General features: G+C 38.1%; 2 protein-coding genes and 1 pseudogene across 4 annotated transcripts; all 3 read left to right on the top strand.

The window, feature by feature from the left end:
* Positions 1-1,623: 1,623 nt before the first annotated feature.
* LOC113018436 (uncharacterized) lies at positions 1,624-3,885 on the top strand. Its single transcript, XM_026161505.2, has 5 exons — positions 1,624-1,678; positions 1,766-2,458; positions 2,546-2,671; positions 2,757-2,800; positions 2,925-3,885. Exons 1-5 carry the CDS (start codon positions 1,624-1,626, stop codon positions 3,042-3,044), a joined length of 1,038 nt encoding a protein of 345 aa, XP_026017290.1. The 3' UTR covers positions 3,045-3,885.
* Positions 3,886-9,154: 5,269 nt separating this feature from the next.
* LOC113018428 (uncharacterized) lies at positions 9,155-11,531 on the top strand (annotated as a pseudogene). Its single transcript, XR_013904167.1, has 5 exons — positions 9,155-9,209; positions 9,297-9,991; positions 10,077-10,202; positions 10,289-10,332; positions 10,457-11,531. The product of XR_013904167.1 is annotated as an uncharacterized LOC113018428 (transcript).
* LOC113018419 (immunoglobulin kappa light chain-like) lies at positions 10,380-13,709 on the top strand. Of its 2 annotated transcripts, XM_026161487.2 has the most exons (5): positions 10,576-12,017; positions 12,135-12,836; positions 12,934-13,056; positions 13,150-13,193; positions 13,280-13,709. In XM_026161487.2, exons 1-5 carry the CDS (start codon positions 11,918-11,920, stop codon positions 13,373-13,375), a joined length of 1,065 nt encoding a protein of 354 aa, XP_026017272.1. In that variant the 5' UTR covers positions 10,576-11,917; the 3' UTR covers positions 13,376-13,709. The 2 variants fall into 2 exon arrangements, with proteins under 2 accessions (XP_080155944.1, XP_026017272.1); XM_080299818.1 differs by having other exon boundaries at positions 10,380-12,017; positions 12,934-13,193.
* The last annotated feature ends 2,473 nt before the right edge of the window (positions 13,710-16,182 follow it).

Raw genomic sequence — 16,182 nt, 5'->3', positions numbered from 1 at the left:
TCTTTGCAAATTTGCATCATATGATTGTTTTTTCGTTTTTCCTGCAGTATATAAAAATTGGTGTATCTCCAAAATAAAACTATGAAGACACTCAAAATAAATTTCCTGTTGTTGTAAATTATTTTTTGCAACTTTTTTGTATTTAAAGTTTTGAGGGATAAACCTCTTAAATTTCTCCAAGTAGAAATATATGTAAAAAAAACCAAAAACGATTTTCAATTTTTTTGTAGTTTATTGCACTTTTTTGCAATTAATGTAGTTACTATGGACTTAATGCATACATAGTATTAAAATATGGGCTATAACAGTTGTATAGCAACTTGAAATGCTCCCACAAATGGCACTACAACATGTAAAAAAATAATATAAGCTCTGGCGGACTTGGTTCTATAGTAGGTCTTAAAGGGTTAAATAAATATCGTCAAATAATCGAGATCTCAATTTCAGTGAAAATAATCGTGATTATCATTTTTGCCATAATCGAGCAGCCCTACATTAGCGTCAGCTGTTCACTGCGAGGGAAGAAAACTTCTTTTTACAGCGAAAAACCCCGTAACTTCCAAGCAAGTACGCTAGCACGGAATGGGAAATTCACAGACAAACTTGCGGATTCTTCCACTGACCGCTGCGGCACACCTGCACCAGGGCAAACCTCCGCCTAATATACTCCGCCGGTGAAAATAGAGCAACAGGACCGCTGAGTCTTTGATTTTATTTATTTTCTGCTGTGTTTTACTTGCATTTATTTGAAAAAGTGTAAACACAAAAACCTATTTTATGTTATGTGCTGGAATGTACAGAAAATAGGTTTAAATATTAAACAAATTTCTTCCAGTCAGAGAATGTTGCATATAATTAAATTTTTGCTTGATGCATGAAGTTAAAAGATTAAAACTAATAAAACAAGTTTTAAAAAGAGACTTTTTCCATTTGAATACATTTTATGTGATGAATTGTGCAGAAAAAGTAGAATTGGGCTGAAAGATCTATCGCTTTATCACCTATTCAGGTTGTAAATCATGTTTTTAAAAAGTAACTAGGTAATTAATTCCTTTTAAAAATAAGTAATCAGTAAAGTAACAGGATTACATTTGGGGGGAGTAATCAGTAATTAGTTACTGATTACTTTTTTCAAGTAACTTGACCAACACTGATTGTGACAAAACAAGACAGAGGGTTAGCCAGAGTTAGCCCATCAGAAGATGCACCTGGCCTTGCACCTGTTGAAAGTCTAAACTTTAATGACACGTTGATTGTTTAATTTAAAGGTTCTAATATAAAAACAGCCAATACTGAACATCATATCTAAAAAAGAAAATGAAGCTTAGTAAAAGTATGCTGCAAAAAAATATGTAATGAAATGGTTAACAAGAAACACAGGTCCTCGAAAATGCAGTAACCTGCTGTCCCTTACTGAGCTATATACCTTCTTTTACCATCATTTATGTTGTTTCCTAACAGTCCAGACACTGAGCTTAACATATAGACGTCAGTTGACACATGATCAAACTCCCTAAATAGGACATGCTGTGTCATTTGTGGTTGGCCAATCAAACACAGTCTTCTTTGAAAAGCAAAGACAGGTTCAAGAATCTTTTCATTCAGCACCAGAGTCTGAACACGATGGCATCTGCGCAGTTTGTCTTCTATCTGACATGTTTGTTCTTGGGGGAAACAGGTGAGTTTTTTAAAACTGCAGTATAAAACTTTTACCATCCTTTCATGTGTCTCAAATGTTCATTTACGTTCTTTCATTTTATTTCAGCTCACACAAATGACCTCAAATTCTCCTTGTCTCTTCATCAAGAAAGACATTTTGTATCAGCTAATACTGGGGACGATGTGACTCTGCGCTGTTTCTATGAAGGTAACGATGTGGCAAGGCTTTACTGGTATAAGTTACATTTGGGAAAGGAATCAAAGCTCATTTGCACTATCACAGTGGACAATCAAGCCATATTTAATGATGAATTCAAGAGTGATCCACGATTCACAGTGAATTCTGAAAAAGGAAACATTGACTTAAAGATAGAAGATCTGGACATTTCAGACTCTGCTACTTACTATTGTGCAAGCAGCTATGGGTACATGTTTGCATTTGCAGAAGGTACTGTCATTGATGTAAAAGGTTCAGGGTCGAACATCCCAACTTTAGTGCAGCAGTCAGCATCTGAGACCATCCAACCAGGAGGCTCTGTGACTCTGAACTGTACAGTACACACTGGGACCTGTGATGAAGAACACAGTGTTTACTGGTTCAGAGACTCTGAAGATTCTTTCCCAAGAATCATTTACACCCATGGAGGCAGGAATGATCAGTGTGAGAGGAAACCCAACACACAAACACACACCTGTGTCTACAACCTGCCAATGAAGAGCCTGCCTCATGCTGGGACCTACTACTGTGCTGTGGCTTCATGTGGACACATACTGTTTGGAAACGGGACCAAGCTGGAGTGTGAGTAACTGTTTTTTTAATATATATTACAATATTACATAGCAGCAAACTACAGGATCTATAATATTTTGTGGTGTCTGTCCACAGATGAGAGGAACTGTTGTGTCTTTGTGTATTTCTTGAGTGGAGCGTTGGCATTCACCACACTTCTAAATGTTTTAATGGCTTTCATATTGTATGTGACCCACAAGAGAAACAGCACTAAACACGCTGGTACTGCAACCTTTATTGTTATTGACATTATCTAATCATTACTGACAGAGCTTTACAGTAAGAACATTTTATTTGTTCTTTTCAGAGTCTCGTTCAAGAATTTCTCCTGTTTCTTCAGCAGTCGCACAGGTAATTTTTTGGGGGTTAACATTAAAATGTTAACATAACCAGAACATTTTGGATTCAGTTTGTTTTCATTTTTATTTATTTTGAGCAATTTTAAATAATTTTGCATTTGATATTTTATAATCAGGTTGCTCAAAATGAAGAAAACATCCATTATGCCGCTTTGAGGCACCACAAGGCTGACAGACCAAGAAGACTGAGAAACAACAGCAAGGCTGAATGTGTCTACTCAAGCATAAAGCAATAGAAGTGGATGTGTTTCTTATCTATATCAATACTTTCGATGTCTTGAAAACATTTGCTTTCTGTTTGTCTGTACATATTATGAGCAGGCAAGCTCTGTATTAACCTTAGTTACATTTTTACCAAATACAAAACAGTTTTTGCTTTTAACATAGGTAAGAGTTTTAAATCTGGGCAGGATTCAAAAGTTTGCAGTGCATTTTGAGGTTGAATACACAGAAGTGAAGCCATATTTACCTTTAAATTCATTTTTTTTTAATGAAAACTTTTTACTGTAGCAGTTGTAGTGATGAGTGATTAAAACTGTCTATTCTCTTAGACGTAAAACAAGGAAAGTACATGACACAATGTTAACTATGCTGTGCAGAGAATCTGCATTGGGCTGTCTCATATTCATGACTTCAGTTCCATGACAATATTTGAAAACGCTCATAATTTGTCACTACAAAAGCTAATAAATAACACAGGCTTTTCCAAAATGGCTACTATACACGACTCATATTTCTACCAGCCTGGAAAATAGATGACACACTTTATTGTATTTATATAATAATGTTTAGGGGTTTTTCCCCATGGTAACATTGGGCATCGGACACTGATTATACTGGATTTGTATGTGTTCACAAATGGCATTGGGAGCAATTGCTTCATCTGTGGAGTGGATGGACTAGTTTGAAATTAGATGTGTGAGTATTACAAATGACTATAGATTTTCTCTACGTGACTATCTGCTGATTTCTGGGTTGTCTCTTTAATGAGACGTTCAATAGCTGATCACATAGTAATGTATAATTTGCATAAAGGCAATATTAAACCCGATGAGCTGTTTTGTTCTGCTCTGTTTTTTCCTTGTCTTTTGTCTTTATTTACTTTTTCAAGGAAATTATAAAAAATTCAAATAAAAAAATTTTAAAATACAGTTAAGGAAAAAAAAAATCCTTTCAAACTCTTTTCATAAAGCTGCTAACCACAAATTTTAAGCAAAGATGCTTCCTAAGTTTGAGAGTGTGAATTTAGAAAAAGAAAACTGTTTTGTTGTTTTTTACATTATGCTTTAGAAGTGTAATTTTGTATATATTTGTATATATTTCTCACCATCCAGCCAAGCAGAATGCTTCAATCCTTTACAATTGACACTGCTTTCACTTGATTTAAGCGTCATTTATTTACTTATTTTTTTCCAGGCTTACTGACCTCTAATACAGCTCAGCTTTATATTTATATGGAGGGTCAAAAAACATAGGTTTTTCTTAGAAGATCCCCCATAGACATTTTCAAAACCACAATAATTAATAATCATAACATTTTATTTTTCCACCTCCCGCTATGAAAGTCTTCTTTTTTTAATTTCTGTGAAATTATGAAAACTTTATATTATATAATTACAGCATAGTCTAAGCAATGAGCTGGCAGAAATGGTTGTTTTTCTGGAAGGTTCTCCTTTCTCCACAGAGCAATGCTGGAGCTCTGTCAGAGTGACCATTGGGTTCTTGATCACCTCCTTGACTAAGACCCCAGATAGAATAGAATAATCCTTTAATTGTCCCACAAGGGGAAATTTGGATGTAACAGCAGCCAGAAAGACATATACAAACAAACAGTACACAAGACACAGAACAGAAACATACACATTTTTTTACATATTTACATCAAGGGCAATGGTTACCGAAGACAGAGTACTGTCCCGTTATTAAATTAAATTAAATTAAATACAGAGAAGAAGCAAATCCAGGTTGTAGTGTGAATCAGTTGATAAAATAGTTCAAGTTACAGCGCTGATGTAAACCTCTATGTTTGTTGGGAGCAGTTCAGATTGTACAGTCTGACAGCTGCAGGGAGGAAGGACCTGCAGAAATGCTCCTTCATGCATCTAGGATGTAGCAGTCTGTCACTGAAGCAGCTCTGCAGTTCAGCAACATTTACATGCATGGGGTGGGAGACTCTGTCCATCAGAGATGTTATTTTGGCCAGAGTCCTTCTGTCTCCCACCACCTGTACTGGGTCCAGGGTGCATCCCAGAACAGAGCTGGCCTTCCTGATGAGTTTATCCAACCTCTTCCTCTCAGCTGCTGATAAACTGCTGCTCCAACATACAACACTGTAAAAAATGTAAAAAAAAAAAGTCTGCTCTGACCCTTCCTGTAAAGAGCATCATTGTTGAGGCTCCAGTCCGGTTTCTTATTCAGGTTATTATTATCCGATGCAGTCCTGTCTCAGAGGATTGTCTTCTTGCACATTCTTCTTGTTTCATTGATTCATATAGATTTAGGCCTTTAACAGCTATCAAATAATTCCCCACATCTGAACCTTATTTGTTGTTAAAAGTATAGTCCTGTTGCCTCATTAACTGGGCTACTGATAACAGCCTCATAATATATCTGAGGTTTCTAACCTGTTCGTTTGAAATATTCTTCCTGGTGGTTACTTTTATATAAGCCATTGTGTCACTGGGATCTTCATTGCTGCATTTTTTTCTGTAAACTTCTCCAGACCTGTGCGGGTTCTAACCTTAAACTGAAACATAAATACCAACCACAATCTTATAAAGCAGCAGGTAAAATATTATTGTAAATGACAGAGATTATTTCATGAACAATGCCAAAGATCCTGTTGACTGATTAGAAAACATTCATACACTGTCTGCTAGCTTATATGCCTTTTCAGCTTGTAACTTTTGCGTCATAACTTTTGCACTGTCCACTTCCTGCTGTGACAAAACAAATTTCCCACGTGTGGGACTAATAAAGGTTATCTTATCTTATCTTATCTTATCTTAACAAGTCAACGCCACTTCTATTGCACAACACAGTCTTTTGCACCGCAGCTAGCTGAGTTGAACACATTATATTTTCTTGCTGGTTAATTTTTGCACATTGTCACAGCTGTAGTTTAATGTTTGTCAGTCCTCAGGTCCACACACTGGCCTTGGGCCATGAGCTGTTGTCTGTCTTGCCTGTTAGGAAGAAACACGTTTGCAGATAACTTCTGAAGCAACCTGTAGTACACTAATTTGGTGTTGTTCAAAGGTTGACAGCTATGCAGGCAAGTTTAAATTACTGTACTGTAGTGAGGTTTACAGACATGCACTATACTCAGCTTGTACAGAACAGGGTGGTGTTGATGGTCGCTGTGAGGTTACATCAAGCATAGCAGACATCAATACATATTTAATATAATGAAGCTGATAAAATTCACTCACCAAATTCTGCCTGTTATACTGTCCTTATAGTGTCCAGGGGCTGGAAATCAGCCACAAAGCTTACATAACTGTTATATCTTTATATTTTGTTGAATTTAGATGGCTTAATCAATGAACAGCAGGAAAAGTGCAGCAGCACAGGTCAGTTGATCACAGTCTTTACATGACTAAAAACTACTGGAGATTCCAAAACAACTTAGTATGTGAGCAGTTTGAATCCACTCTTAGTGCTCCTGCACCTGCTGAAACCCACTTTAAAATCATGGAGGCACAGCTGCCAGGGTGGCAGGGACCAGGAGCTGCTCTGCATCTTGTTGCTGTGTCATTTTAAATTGGTCATGTGATGTTGACGCGCCGGCATGTCCGTCGACCCAGAGTATTAATAATTACTTTCTTGAACTGTCTACTGCAGGCTTTGACTGAGCGTCTTGGAGGTGAGACATATGTCTCATGTTCAGTGGTTTTACCTGCTTTCTGCCACCTGGATCACACCATGGAGGTCTTCGATGAAGACTCGAACTATATGGTCAAATTTAAGACCGCCTTCACAGAGGACCTACCCTAACGTGTAGCTACACTCAACTGTCAGTGGCTCAAGATACCTACTGTGCTTGACCCACGCTTTAAGGATTTAAAGTGTCTTGAAAAGGGAGAGCGAGAAGAGGTGTAGACCTTTCCCATCCCCTGCTGCAGGAACAGTGTAAACAGTGGCGGTTCTTGATATGGGCGACATGGGCGGTTGCCCAGGATGGCAACGTGGCATCATGGCATCGGCGAAAAAAAAGTTACTCGCACCTATGCTGCCCCGATAGCATGCAAGTGCATTTTGCGGATTGCATAGGCACTGATTGTATTTCTATTATCCATTTGCGAGGAGTAAGGGCGCCCTCTGTTTGTGAGGTGCACCTGCTGCTTGCTGCACAGGTAGGAGAGGGGCGGGGCAGCGGGGGATTCTCTGGCTGGCTGGAGTGGCATCTAATAACTAAAATAAAACAAAATAAAAACAAACCAACAAACTAGGGCTGTCAGCGTTAACGCCATCAACACTATTAACACGATTAAAAATGTTAACTCAATTAATCCATATGGAGCGTAGAATGACTCAAAATCCCCGAAATTCCTCTGACAACGCATTTTGGGCAGTTCGTCCAAAGTTTGTCCATTTTGCACTCCAGATGGGTTGATTGCCTTAAATAGTTTAATCGCATTAATCGTGATGACGGTGTTAAAGCGTTAAGGTTGACAGCCCTACAACAAACACAAAAACTGAAGACATTATGACAGGCCGTCAGTTTGGAAAAAAAGGGTGAAGGGAGTATCTGCCATCAAACAGACAGCCGCATGTAACTACGACGGTGTTTGCTAGTTCACCTTACATGCATTAATTTAATAACATGGTTAGCCTACTCAACGTAAATTACACACGAACAACATTAAGGTACTTGCCCAGAGAAGAACGGCTGCTGCTGCCATCATCATCCGTCATCATTTCTGCTACACTGGCAGGGCTAGGGGCCAGGACTCTCCTTTTCGGGTTCTTGGGGGATGTTGCTAACTCCGGGTCCGATAACAGGAGCACACCCGCAGTAGATGTGCCCGGTGTGAGGTCTCACAGCAAGCTATCAAATATGGTGCTTTTCTCGGCTTTTAACAAAGCGCTATGCGTTTCAACAGATTCGACAAAAAGCGTTTCAAGCGTGGAAGTACTGACCTTACTTTGAGTTTGATTCCATAAAAAGTGGCAAAAACATTAGAGTCCGTTGTGCGTGGGAAGAAAACTTCTCTTTACGACGAAAAAAACCCCCTAAACTTCCAAGCAAGCACCGAGTACGCGACCACGTAATGGGAAATTCACAGAGAAACTCGTGGACTCTTCCACTGACCGCTGCGGCACACCTGCACCAGGGCAAACCTCCGCCTACCTCACTCCTGCTTTACAGGTGAAAATAGAGCAAAAGGACCGCTAGTCTTTGATTTTATTTATTTTCTGCTGTGTTTTACTTGCATCTATTTGAAAGAGTGAGTGTAAATGCAAAAAAATATATATTTTATTTTATGTGCTGGAAAGTGCAGAAAAAAGGTTTAAATGTTAAACAAATTTCTTCCAGTCAGTGAATGTTGCATATAATTTAATGTTTGCTTGATACATAAAGTCAAAAGATTAAAACTAATAAAGCAAATTTTAAAAAGAGACTTTTCCATCTGATTACATTTTGCATGATGGATTATGCAGAAAAAGTAGAATTGGGCTGAAAGATCTATTTCTTTATTCTTTATTTATTCAGGTTGTAAATCATGTTTTTAAAAAGTAACTAAGTAATTAGTTACTTAGTAAGCCTGTTGCATAGACTGCCAAGCTAACAACATATGGAGTAAGTAACTTTTAAGCTCGAGTCTCCACTGTGAAAATGTTTTACCTTGAATGAAGAAAAAGCTGCTAGAAAAAGACCACTTGATGTTTGCCAACTACCAAGTGGTCATCTTGCGATTTATATGCATGTCTATGTAGATTCATACAAATTGCAGACTTGTATATACCAAAGTTTATACTATGAAAAGCAGCCGGTATTGAACACCATATTTCAAAAAGGAAATGACACTTACTAAAAGTATTCTGCAAAAAACATGGAATAGGGTGGTATAATGGAAACAAAGGTCATCTAGAACATGGGTTTTAGATTACTAGGGAAGACTAGATTGGTCTTCCCTTACCCAACTAGTCTTTTGCGATCATTTATGTTGTTTCCTAACAGTCCAGACACTGAGCTTAACATATAGACGTCAGTTGACACGTGATCAAACTCCCTAAATAAGACATGATGTGTCATTTGTGGTTGACCAATCAAACACAGTCTTCTTTGAAAAGCAAAGACAGGTTCAAGAATCTTTTCATTCAGCACCAGAGTCTGAACACGATGGCATCTGCGCAGTTTGTCTTCTATCTGACATGTTTGTTCTTGGGGGAAACAGGTGAGTTTTTTAAAACTGCAGTATAAAACTTTTACCATCCTTTCATGTGTCTCAAATGTTCATTTACGTTCTTTCATTTTATTTCAGCTCACACAAATGACCTCAAATTCTCCTTGTCTGTTCATCAAGAAAGACATTTTGTATCAGCTAATACTGGGGACGATGTGACTCTGCGCTGTTTCTATGAAGGTAACGATGTGGCAAGGCTTTACTGGTATAAGTTACATTTGGGAAAGGAGTCAAAGCTCATTTGCACTATCACAGTGGACAATCAAGCCATTTTTAATGATGAATTCAAGAGTGATCCACGGTTCACTGTGAATTCTGAAAAAGGAAAAATTGACTTAAAGATAGAAGATCTGGACATTTCAGACTCTGCTACTTACTATTGTGCAAGCAGCTATGGGTACATGTTTGCATTTGCAGAAGGTACTGTTATTGATGTAAAAGGTTCAGGGTCGAACATCCCAACTTTAGTGCAGCAGTCAGCATCTGAGACCATCCAACCAGGAGGCTCTGTGACTCTGAACTGTACAGTACACACTGGGACCTGTGATGAAGAACACAGTGTTTACTGGTTCAGAGACTCTGAAGAGTCTTTCCCAAGAATCATTTACACCCATGGAGGCAGGAATGATCAGTGTGAGAGGAAACCCAACACACAGACACACACCTGTGTCTACAGCCAATGAAGAGCCTGAATATGTCTCATGCTGGGACCTACTACTGTGCTGTCGCCTCATGTGGACACATACTGTTTGGAAACGGGACCAAGCTGGAGTGTGAGTAACTGTTTTGTTTATATATTACAATCTTACATAGCAGCAAGCTACAGGATCTATAATATTTTGTGGTGTCTGTCCACAGATGAGAGGAACTGTTGTGTCTTTGTGTATTTCTTGAGTGGAGCGTTGGCATTCACCACACTTCTAAATGTTTTAATGGCTTTCATATTGTATGTGACCCACAAGAGAAACAGCACCAAACACGCAGGTACTGCAACCTTTATTGTTATTGACATTAACTACTCAGTACTGACAGAGCTTTACAGTAAGAACATTTTATTTGTTTTTCTTCAGAGTCTCGTTCAAGAATTTCTCCTGTTTCTTCAGCAGTCGCACAGGTAATTTTTTGGGGGTTAACATTAAAATGTTAACATAACTGGAACATTTTGGACTCAGTTTGTTTTCATTTTTATTTATTTTGAGCAATTTTAAATAATTTTGCATTTGATATTTTATAATCAGGTCGCTCAAAATGAAGAAAACATCCATTATGCCGCTTTGAAGCACCACAAGGCTGACAGACCAAGAAGACTGAGAAACAACAGCAAGGCTGAATGTGTCTACTCAAGCATAAAGCAGTAGAAGTGGACGTGTTTCTTATCTATATCAATACTTTAGATGTCTTTAAAGCGTTTGTTGTTTGTTTGTCTGTTCATAAGATGAGCAGTCCAGCTCTGTATCAGTCTCTACCAAATACAAAACAGTTTTTGCTTTTAACATAGGTAAGAGTTTTGAAGCTGGACTGGAGGTCAGAGTTAGATCACATCAAGTGTAGTGAAGGTTAATATGACTTTTAACTGATGATGCTTAGAGTCATTCACTTAATTCCACCCTTATTCCGTTATAATTTCTAAAAAAAAAAGACAGTATAAAAAGTGTCAGTGTAGAGGATACAAATCAGCCACAACATCTCATGAAACATCTGCTTACATCTTGTGAAATTCAGTTATGTATATTCACAAAGAGCAGTAAATGTCATAGCAGCAGGAGCCCAGATCGACTGATCGCATTCTGTACACTAAGAAAATCTAATATAAATTACTGTTATGTGTGCAGAGAATCTGCATCGGGCAGTGTTTCATAGTCATGACTTAAATCCATTTGCATTGGAAAATATATTTAAAAAGGATGATAATTTTTCACTACAAAAGTTCATGGATGAGTTGAAGGTATTACTGTTATACATGACCTGTATTTTTACATAGATGAAAATAGAACCTTCCCAAATTTAGGATTTTTTTTTTTTACATGGTTACATTGGGCACTGATTATACTGGCGTTGGTGTATGTCGTATGTGATCAGCTATTGAACATGTGCATTTTATTCTATTAAGCCTGGTGAGCAGTTTTGTTCTGCTCTGTTTTTGCTTGTTTGATGTTTTTGTTTACATTTCAAAAGTGGAATTATTAAAAGAAATGTAAAAATACAGTTAACAAAAAAATATTTCCATTTAACACTGTTTTCATAAAGCTGCTAAACACAATGTTTGAGAGCATGAATGTAATAAATTTTTGACATTGTGTTTTAGAACTGTAATCTTCTACAATCTTTCTCATTACTTTTACCATATTAACATTCAGATTTAGGACTTGATATTGCTTTATATGCACTATATGGATTCAAATATGGGGCCAACTAAACATTGCTGCAGGAGCTGCTCATCCATGGAAATACATGCCACAAAACTCCCAGTACGCATTTGTTCTGTCAGCATTCATGCTAGACGAGGATTGAAACTCTTCTTGATTATGTAGAGCATTAGCAACCTTCATGCACTATGCGCCGCTCAGGTCACACACTTTGTTCTCAATGTGTATCTCTCATCACGTTTTGACACTATGCTGTGAATGTGAAGCTCTTTCTTTGCATACAGTGTGACTTTAAATCAGCCAATCAAATACAGTCTTGCCCCTGAAGACACTATGAACAGAAAGATTCTTTCCATTCAAGTCACGGATTTGAACATGATGATATCTCCACCATCTGTTTTCTATTTGATGCTTTTGTTCTTTGGGGAAATGGGTGAGTTGTGTTTTTTCCTCTGTAACGTTTATCTTTTAGAGATTAAGGTCACTGTCAGTGATGTTCCTACGTGTTTCTAAATCAGTTGTCTTTGCTTTTTTCCTTCTATCATTTCAGCTCAGAAGAGTCATCAACTCTCATCTGTTCGTCAAGACAGAGTTTTTATATCCACTAATGTCGGGGAGAGTGTAACTTTGCAGTGTTTCTATGAAGGTGAAGTGGTAGCAAGGTTTTACTGGTATAAGCAAACACTAGGCGAGAAGCCAAGACTCATTTCTAGCTTCTATTCGTATGATAAAAATGGCACTTTCTATGATGAATGTGAGAACAATCCACGCTTCACACTGTCTACTGAAAAAGCTCAAAACCATTTGACGATAAAAAATCTTCAGGTTTCGGACTCAGCTACCTATTTCTGCGCGAGTAGCTTTTCGGTAAGTCTTGAATTTGCAGAAGGAATCACTGTGAGTGTTAAAGGTTCAGGTTTGAACAGCCGGCCTTTAATTCAGCAGTCTGCATCTAAGACCATCCAACCAGGAGGCTCTGTGACTCTGAACTGTACAGTACACACTGGGACCTGTGATGAAGAACACAGTGTTTACTGGTTCAGAAACTCTGAAGAGTCTCATTCAGGACTCATTTACAGCCATGGAGGCAGGAATGATGAGTGTGAGAGGAAACCAAAGACACACACAAACACCTGTGTCTACAGCCTGCCAATGAAGAACCTGGATGTTTCTCATGCTGGGATCTACTACTGTGCTGTTGCCTCGTGTGGATACATGCTTTTTGGAAACGGGACCAAGCTGGACTTTGAGGGTAAGTACAGTTAAGAAAAGTTTTTACTCCCACTTTGAAGTCAATATTTTAACAAAGTTGAAAACTCCGTAATGTCTCCTGCTGTTTGAATATGTAGACAAGCTGGACTCTCTTCTCTTGGCGTATGTCTTACATGGAGCAGTCGCATTCAATACAATCCTGATTGTATTTCTAATTTCCTCAATGAGTTTGAAGAAGATAAAACACTGTCTCTGCACAGGTAACTTGTGCTGTAATGTATGCATATATACAAGGTGCATATACACTGAATTTCATGTTACTTTGATATCAAATCTATTCTTTGGCTTTCCAGAATCTCACAGAAGATTTTCAGATCTCACCATGACAAATGAAATGGTAATGTCTTCTTGGATTGATGGGAAATTGTGTTGTTGTTTTTCCCCCACTAACCACATTTGTGATTTTCATCTTTTCTTTACCAGGGCTACGAAAGTGTTTTAAGGGCGAACAAGATCAACAACACAGGAAGACAGGGGGATGACACCTGGAGTGAATGTGTTTACTTCAGTGTAAATTAGTAAAACTAATGTTTCATCTGTGTTTAACAGAACAAGAGATCATGCTTTCTCATTTTAAAGTATATCATGGTAAAGTTTTCAAACATCTGTGATGACTGTAGAGTTTTGCGTCAAAAAATTATTAAACAAACCTTTCAAAAAAAAAATGAACACAAGTGGATTTCTGATATACAGTCAGTTGGAGACAACTTTTTGCCTTCAGAGCTGCCTTACATGCTGTTTATATTCTAGGCCTTCACAAGACTCATAAATGTATACAACAGATTTTGAGCTACAGATCAATTAAAATGTATAAATACCCTGTCTGACATGAATAAATGTATGATTAATCCTAGTGTGTGGTGACTTTTACAGAAAGCTAAGCATGATGATTACAGGTGGACCACCACTGACCGCTTTCATGAGCTCAGAAACACAGACCTGGATTTTGAGTTTATTAAAATATATAAATAACAACAAAATCAGCTGAATGAAATGGTTTGAACAGTGTGTGATGGATAAAATCTACAGGGGACAAAATAAAAAATTAAGCTTGTTAAACACTTTACATTCAGACATTCTCATAGATGCTAATCTAACGTGTCTGTTTTATTAAACTGGACACAGTCAGACCAGCCATCCCCTCTCCATCACGCTCAGCTTCCTTTGCAAACATACTAAAGGAGGTACTAACAACTTTTTTACCCTCCAGCTTCTTTACATCAGACATGTTGGCCAAGGTGATTGGCAAGAAGAAACTCATCTGTTATGATGATGCCTCAGTTGCTAATGCTAATGCAACACAAAGCACAGATCATGGATCGAAAAACACTGGAAACAGAGCCATTCCCAGCTTGCCTAGCATGCTGGTGTCCCATGAGTTTACCTTGAATGACAAGCGGTTTTTGCACAATGAACATGCACAAACCACAAGAAAAAAGCTGCTGACCTCAGTCATTACAGTCAATTTTGAATGTATCACTATGAATATAGCGGAGATTTCATCAACAAATCTGACTATGGACAAATGATGGTAGAAATGTAAAAGATTGACAGGAGAGGAGCTGTATGACAGCACTGCCTGAGATGAAAGGTGAAAGGTGAAAGACTGATTTTCTTTGGTACTTTTAATTTATGCCGATTTTTAGAGAAAAACATTTATGTTCAAACAATTTCATGTTCTGTTTTTTCATAAGATATAAAAACATAACAACCATAATGGTTTAATTATATTTTACCTAAAGTTGGAGAGAACATTCTAGAAATGCTGTGATTTATTAAACAAAACCTTTTTAACTACCATCTATAATAACCAATATCAGTTCAACATAGTGATGTTCGATTCGTGAACAAATCGTTCAATACTCGAGAATCACTTTACTGACTCGTGAATCATGATTCACAAGCCCAACTGACTCACTGACTCATCCCTGTTTCGGTTAGCAAACGAATTCGCTTAGTAGAAATATATCTAGCTTATAATTAAAATTGTGGGGGGGGGGAACAACAGCCAGTTTCTTAACAAAAGCATTTCTGCTCTGAACTGGAAGAAAAAACCCTGAGTAGATGCTCACATCAAGAAAATAGCTCCTCGGTTCACAGTAGCATCGCTCTGCTAACATGCTAACAGCACATTTGAGCTACTCACCGTTGTCACTACCCGATCCGTACCGGAAACCCGATCGGTACCCCGCATGCGCAAATCTTACGTCACTTCCTCTCTTTGCCAACATTGCGACATTTAATATATTTGAATGATACGGTTAGCGCCCAGTTAGCTCTTAGCATTTCTCAACAGCTCTGCCTCCTTTTCGACTGCCCGGGACATTTAAACAATGGACACCTCAAACAAATTCATGCTTTTCTCCTCAACAGAGAGCGTCCCCTGATTGAACAACAGCGCCGTAAAATAAGAAGAATGGCGCCTAATTATAGACTTAATAATATTGACTTAGCAATGTGTCACGTGAAGATTCATCAGCCGGATTAAGTGTTTACTGACAATTGACAGTGATAGCAGACATCATCATCACTATTCCAGTCAATCCTCTCCAAACAGACAAGCATAAACACACTCGACTATCACTAAATCAAATTTAACACACGTTTGTAATGACGCCAATTCAGTTTAAAATAGGGTTCATTCGCTCGGTCAGCAGGTGGCAGTATCCTCGTACACTGGGGAGTAAACTGCCATTAAACGAACAGAAGAAGAAGAAAACATCTGCACATGCGCGGTATGGATCGGGTAGACCCGATTTGTACGGTCCGACTTTGCACATGCGCAGTAAGGATCGGGGAGTCCCGATCCTTAAGTATCTTTTTATTTTTCGTTTTTTGTCTACATTGTACTGAAATGCTTCATTATTGCAAACATTTTAAGATATACTTATTATTCTTAATGTCTTAACAGATACTCTAACCCATAACTATCGTAAAATGCTACGACCGGAAGTAGACACCTTTCGTGCATGCGGGGTATCGATCGGGTTTCCGGTACGGATCGGGTAGTGACAACCCCCTCCCTTCCTGTGTTGAATCGTAAGCATAAGCAAATCACTCAGGACTCGCTCACCCCCTCCCTCCTGTGCTGAATCATAGAGCGAACGAACAAATCACTCACTCACTCACCCCCTCCCTCCTGGCTCACAGCGTCTTCTTCTTCTTGGTTGGCAACCAATGTTAAGGCGCATTACCGTCCCCTGGCTCACAGCTCAGTGGACATTTAGATGAGAAAATATATATTTAACACATTTAAGGAAAATACTAATAAAATAAAAATAAACAAAATAAATGTTTATTAAGCAATTTTGATAGGAAATTGCTTA

Source organism: Astatotilapia calliptera, chromosome 3, assembly GCF_964374335.1.
Source record: "Astatotilapia calliptera chromosome 3, fAstCal68.1, whole genome shotgun sequence".
NCBI lineage: Eukaryota > Metazoa > Chordata > Actinopteri > Cichliformes > Cichlidae > Astatotilapia > Astatotilapia calliptera.
This window is presented reverse-complemented; position numbering and strand designations above follow the sequence as displayed.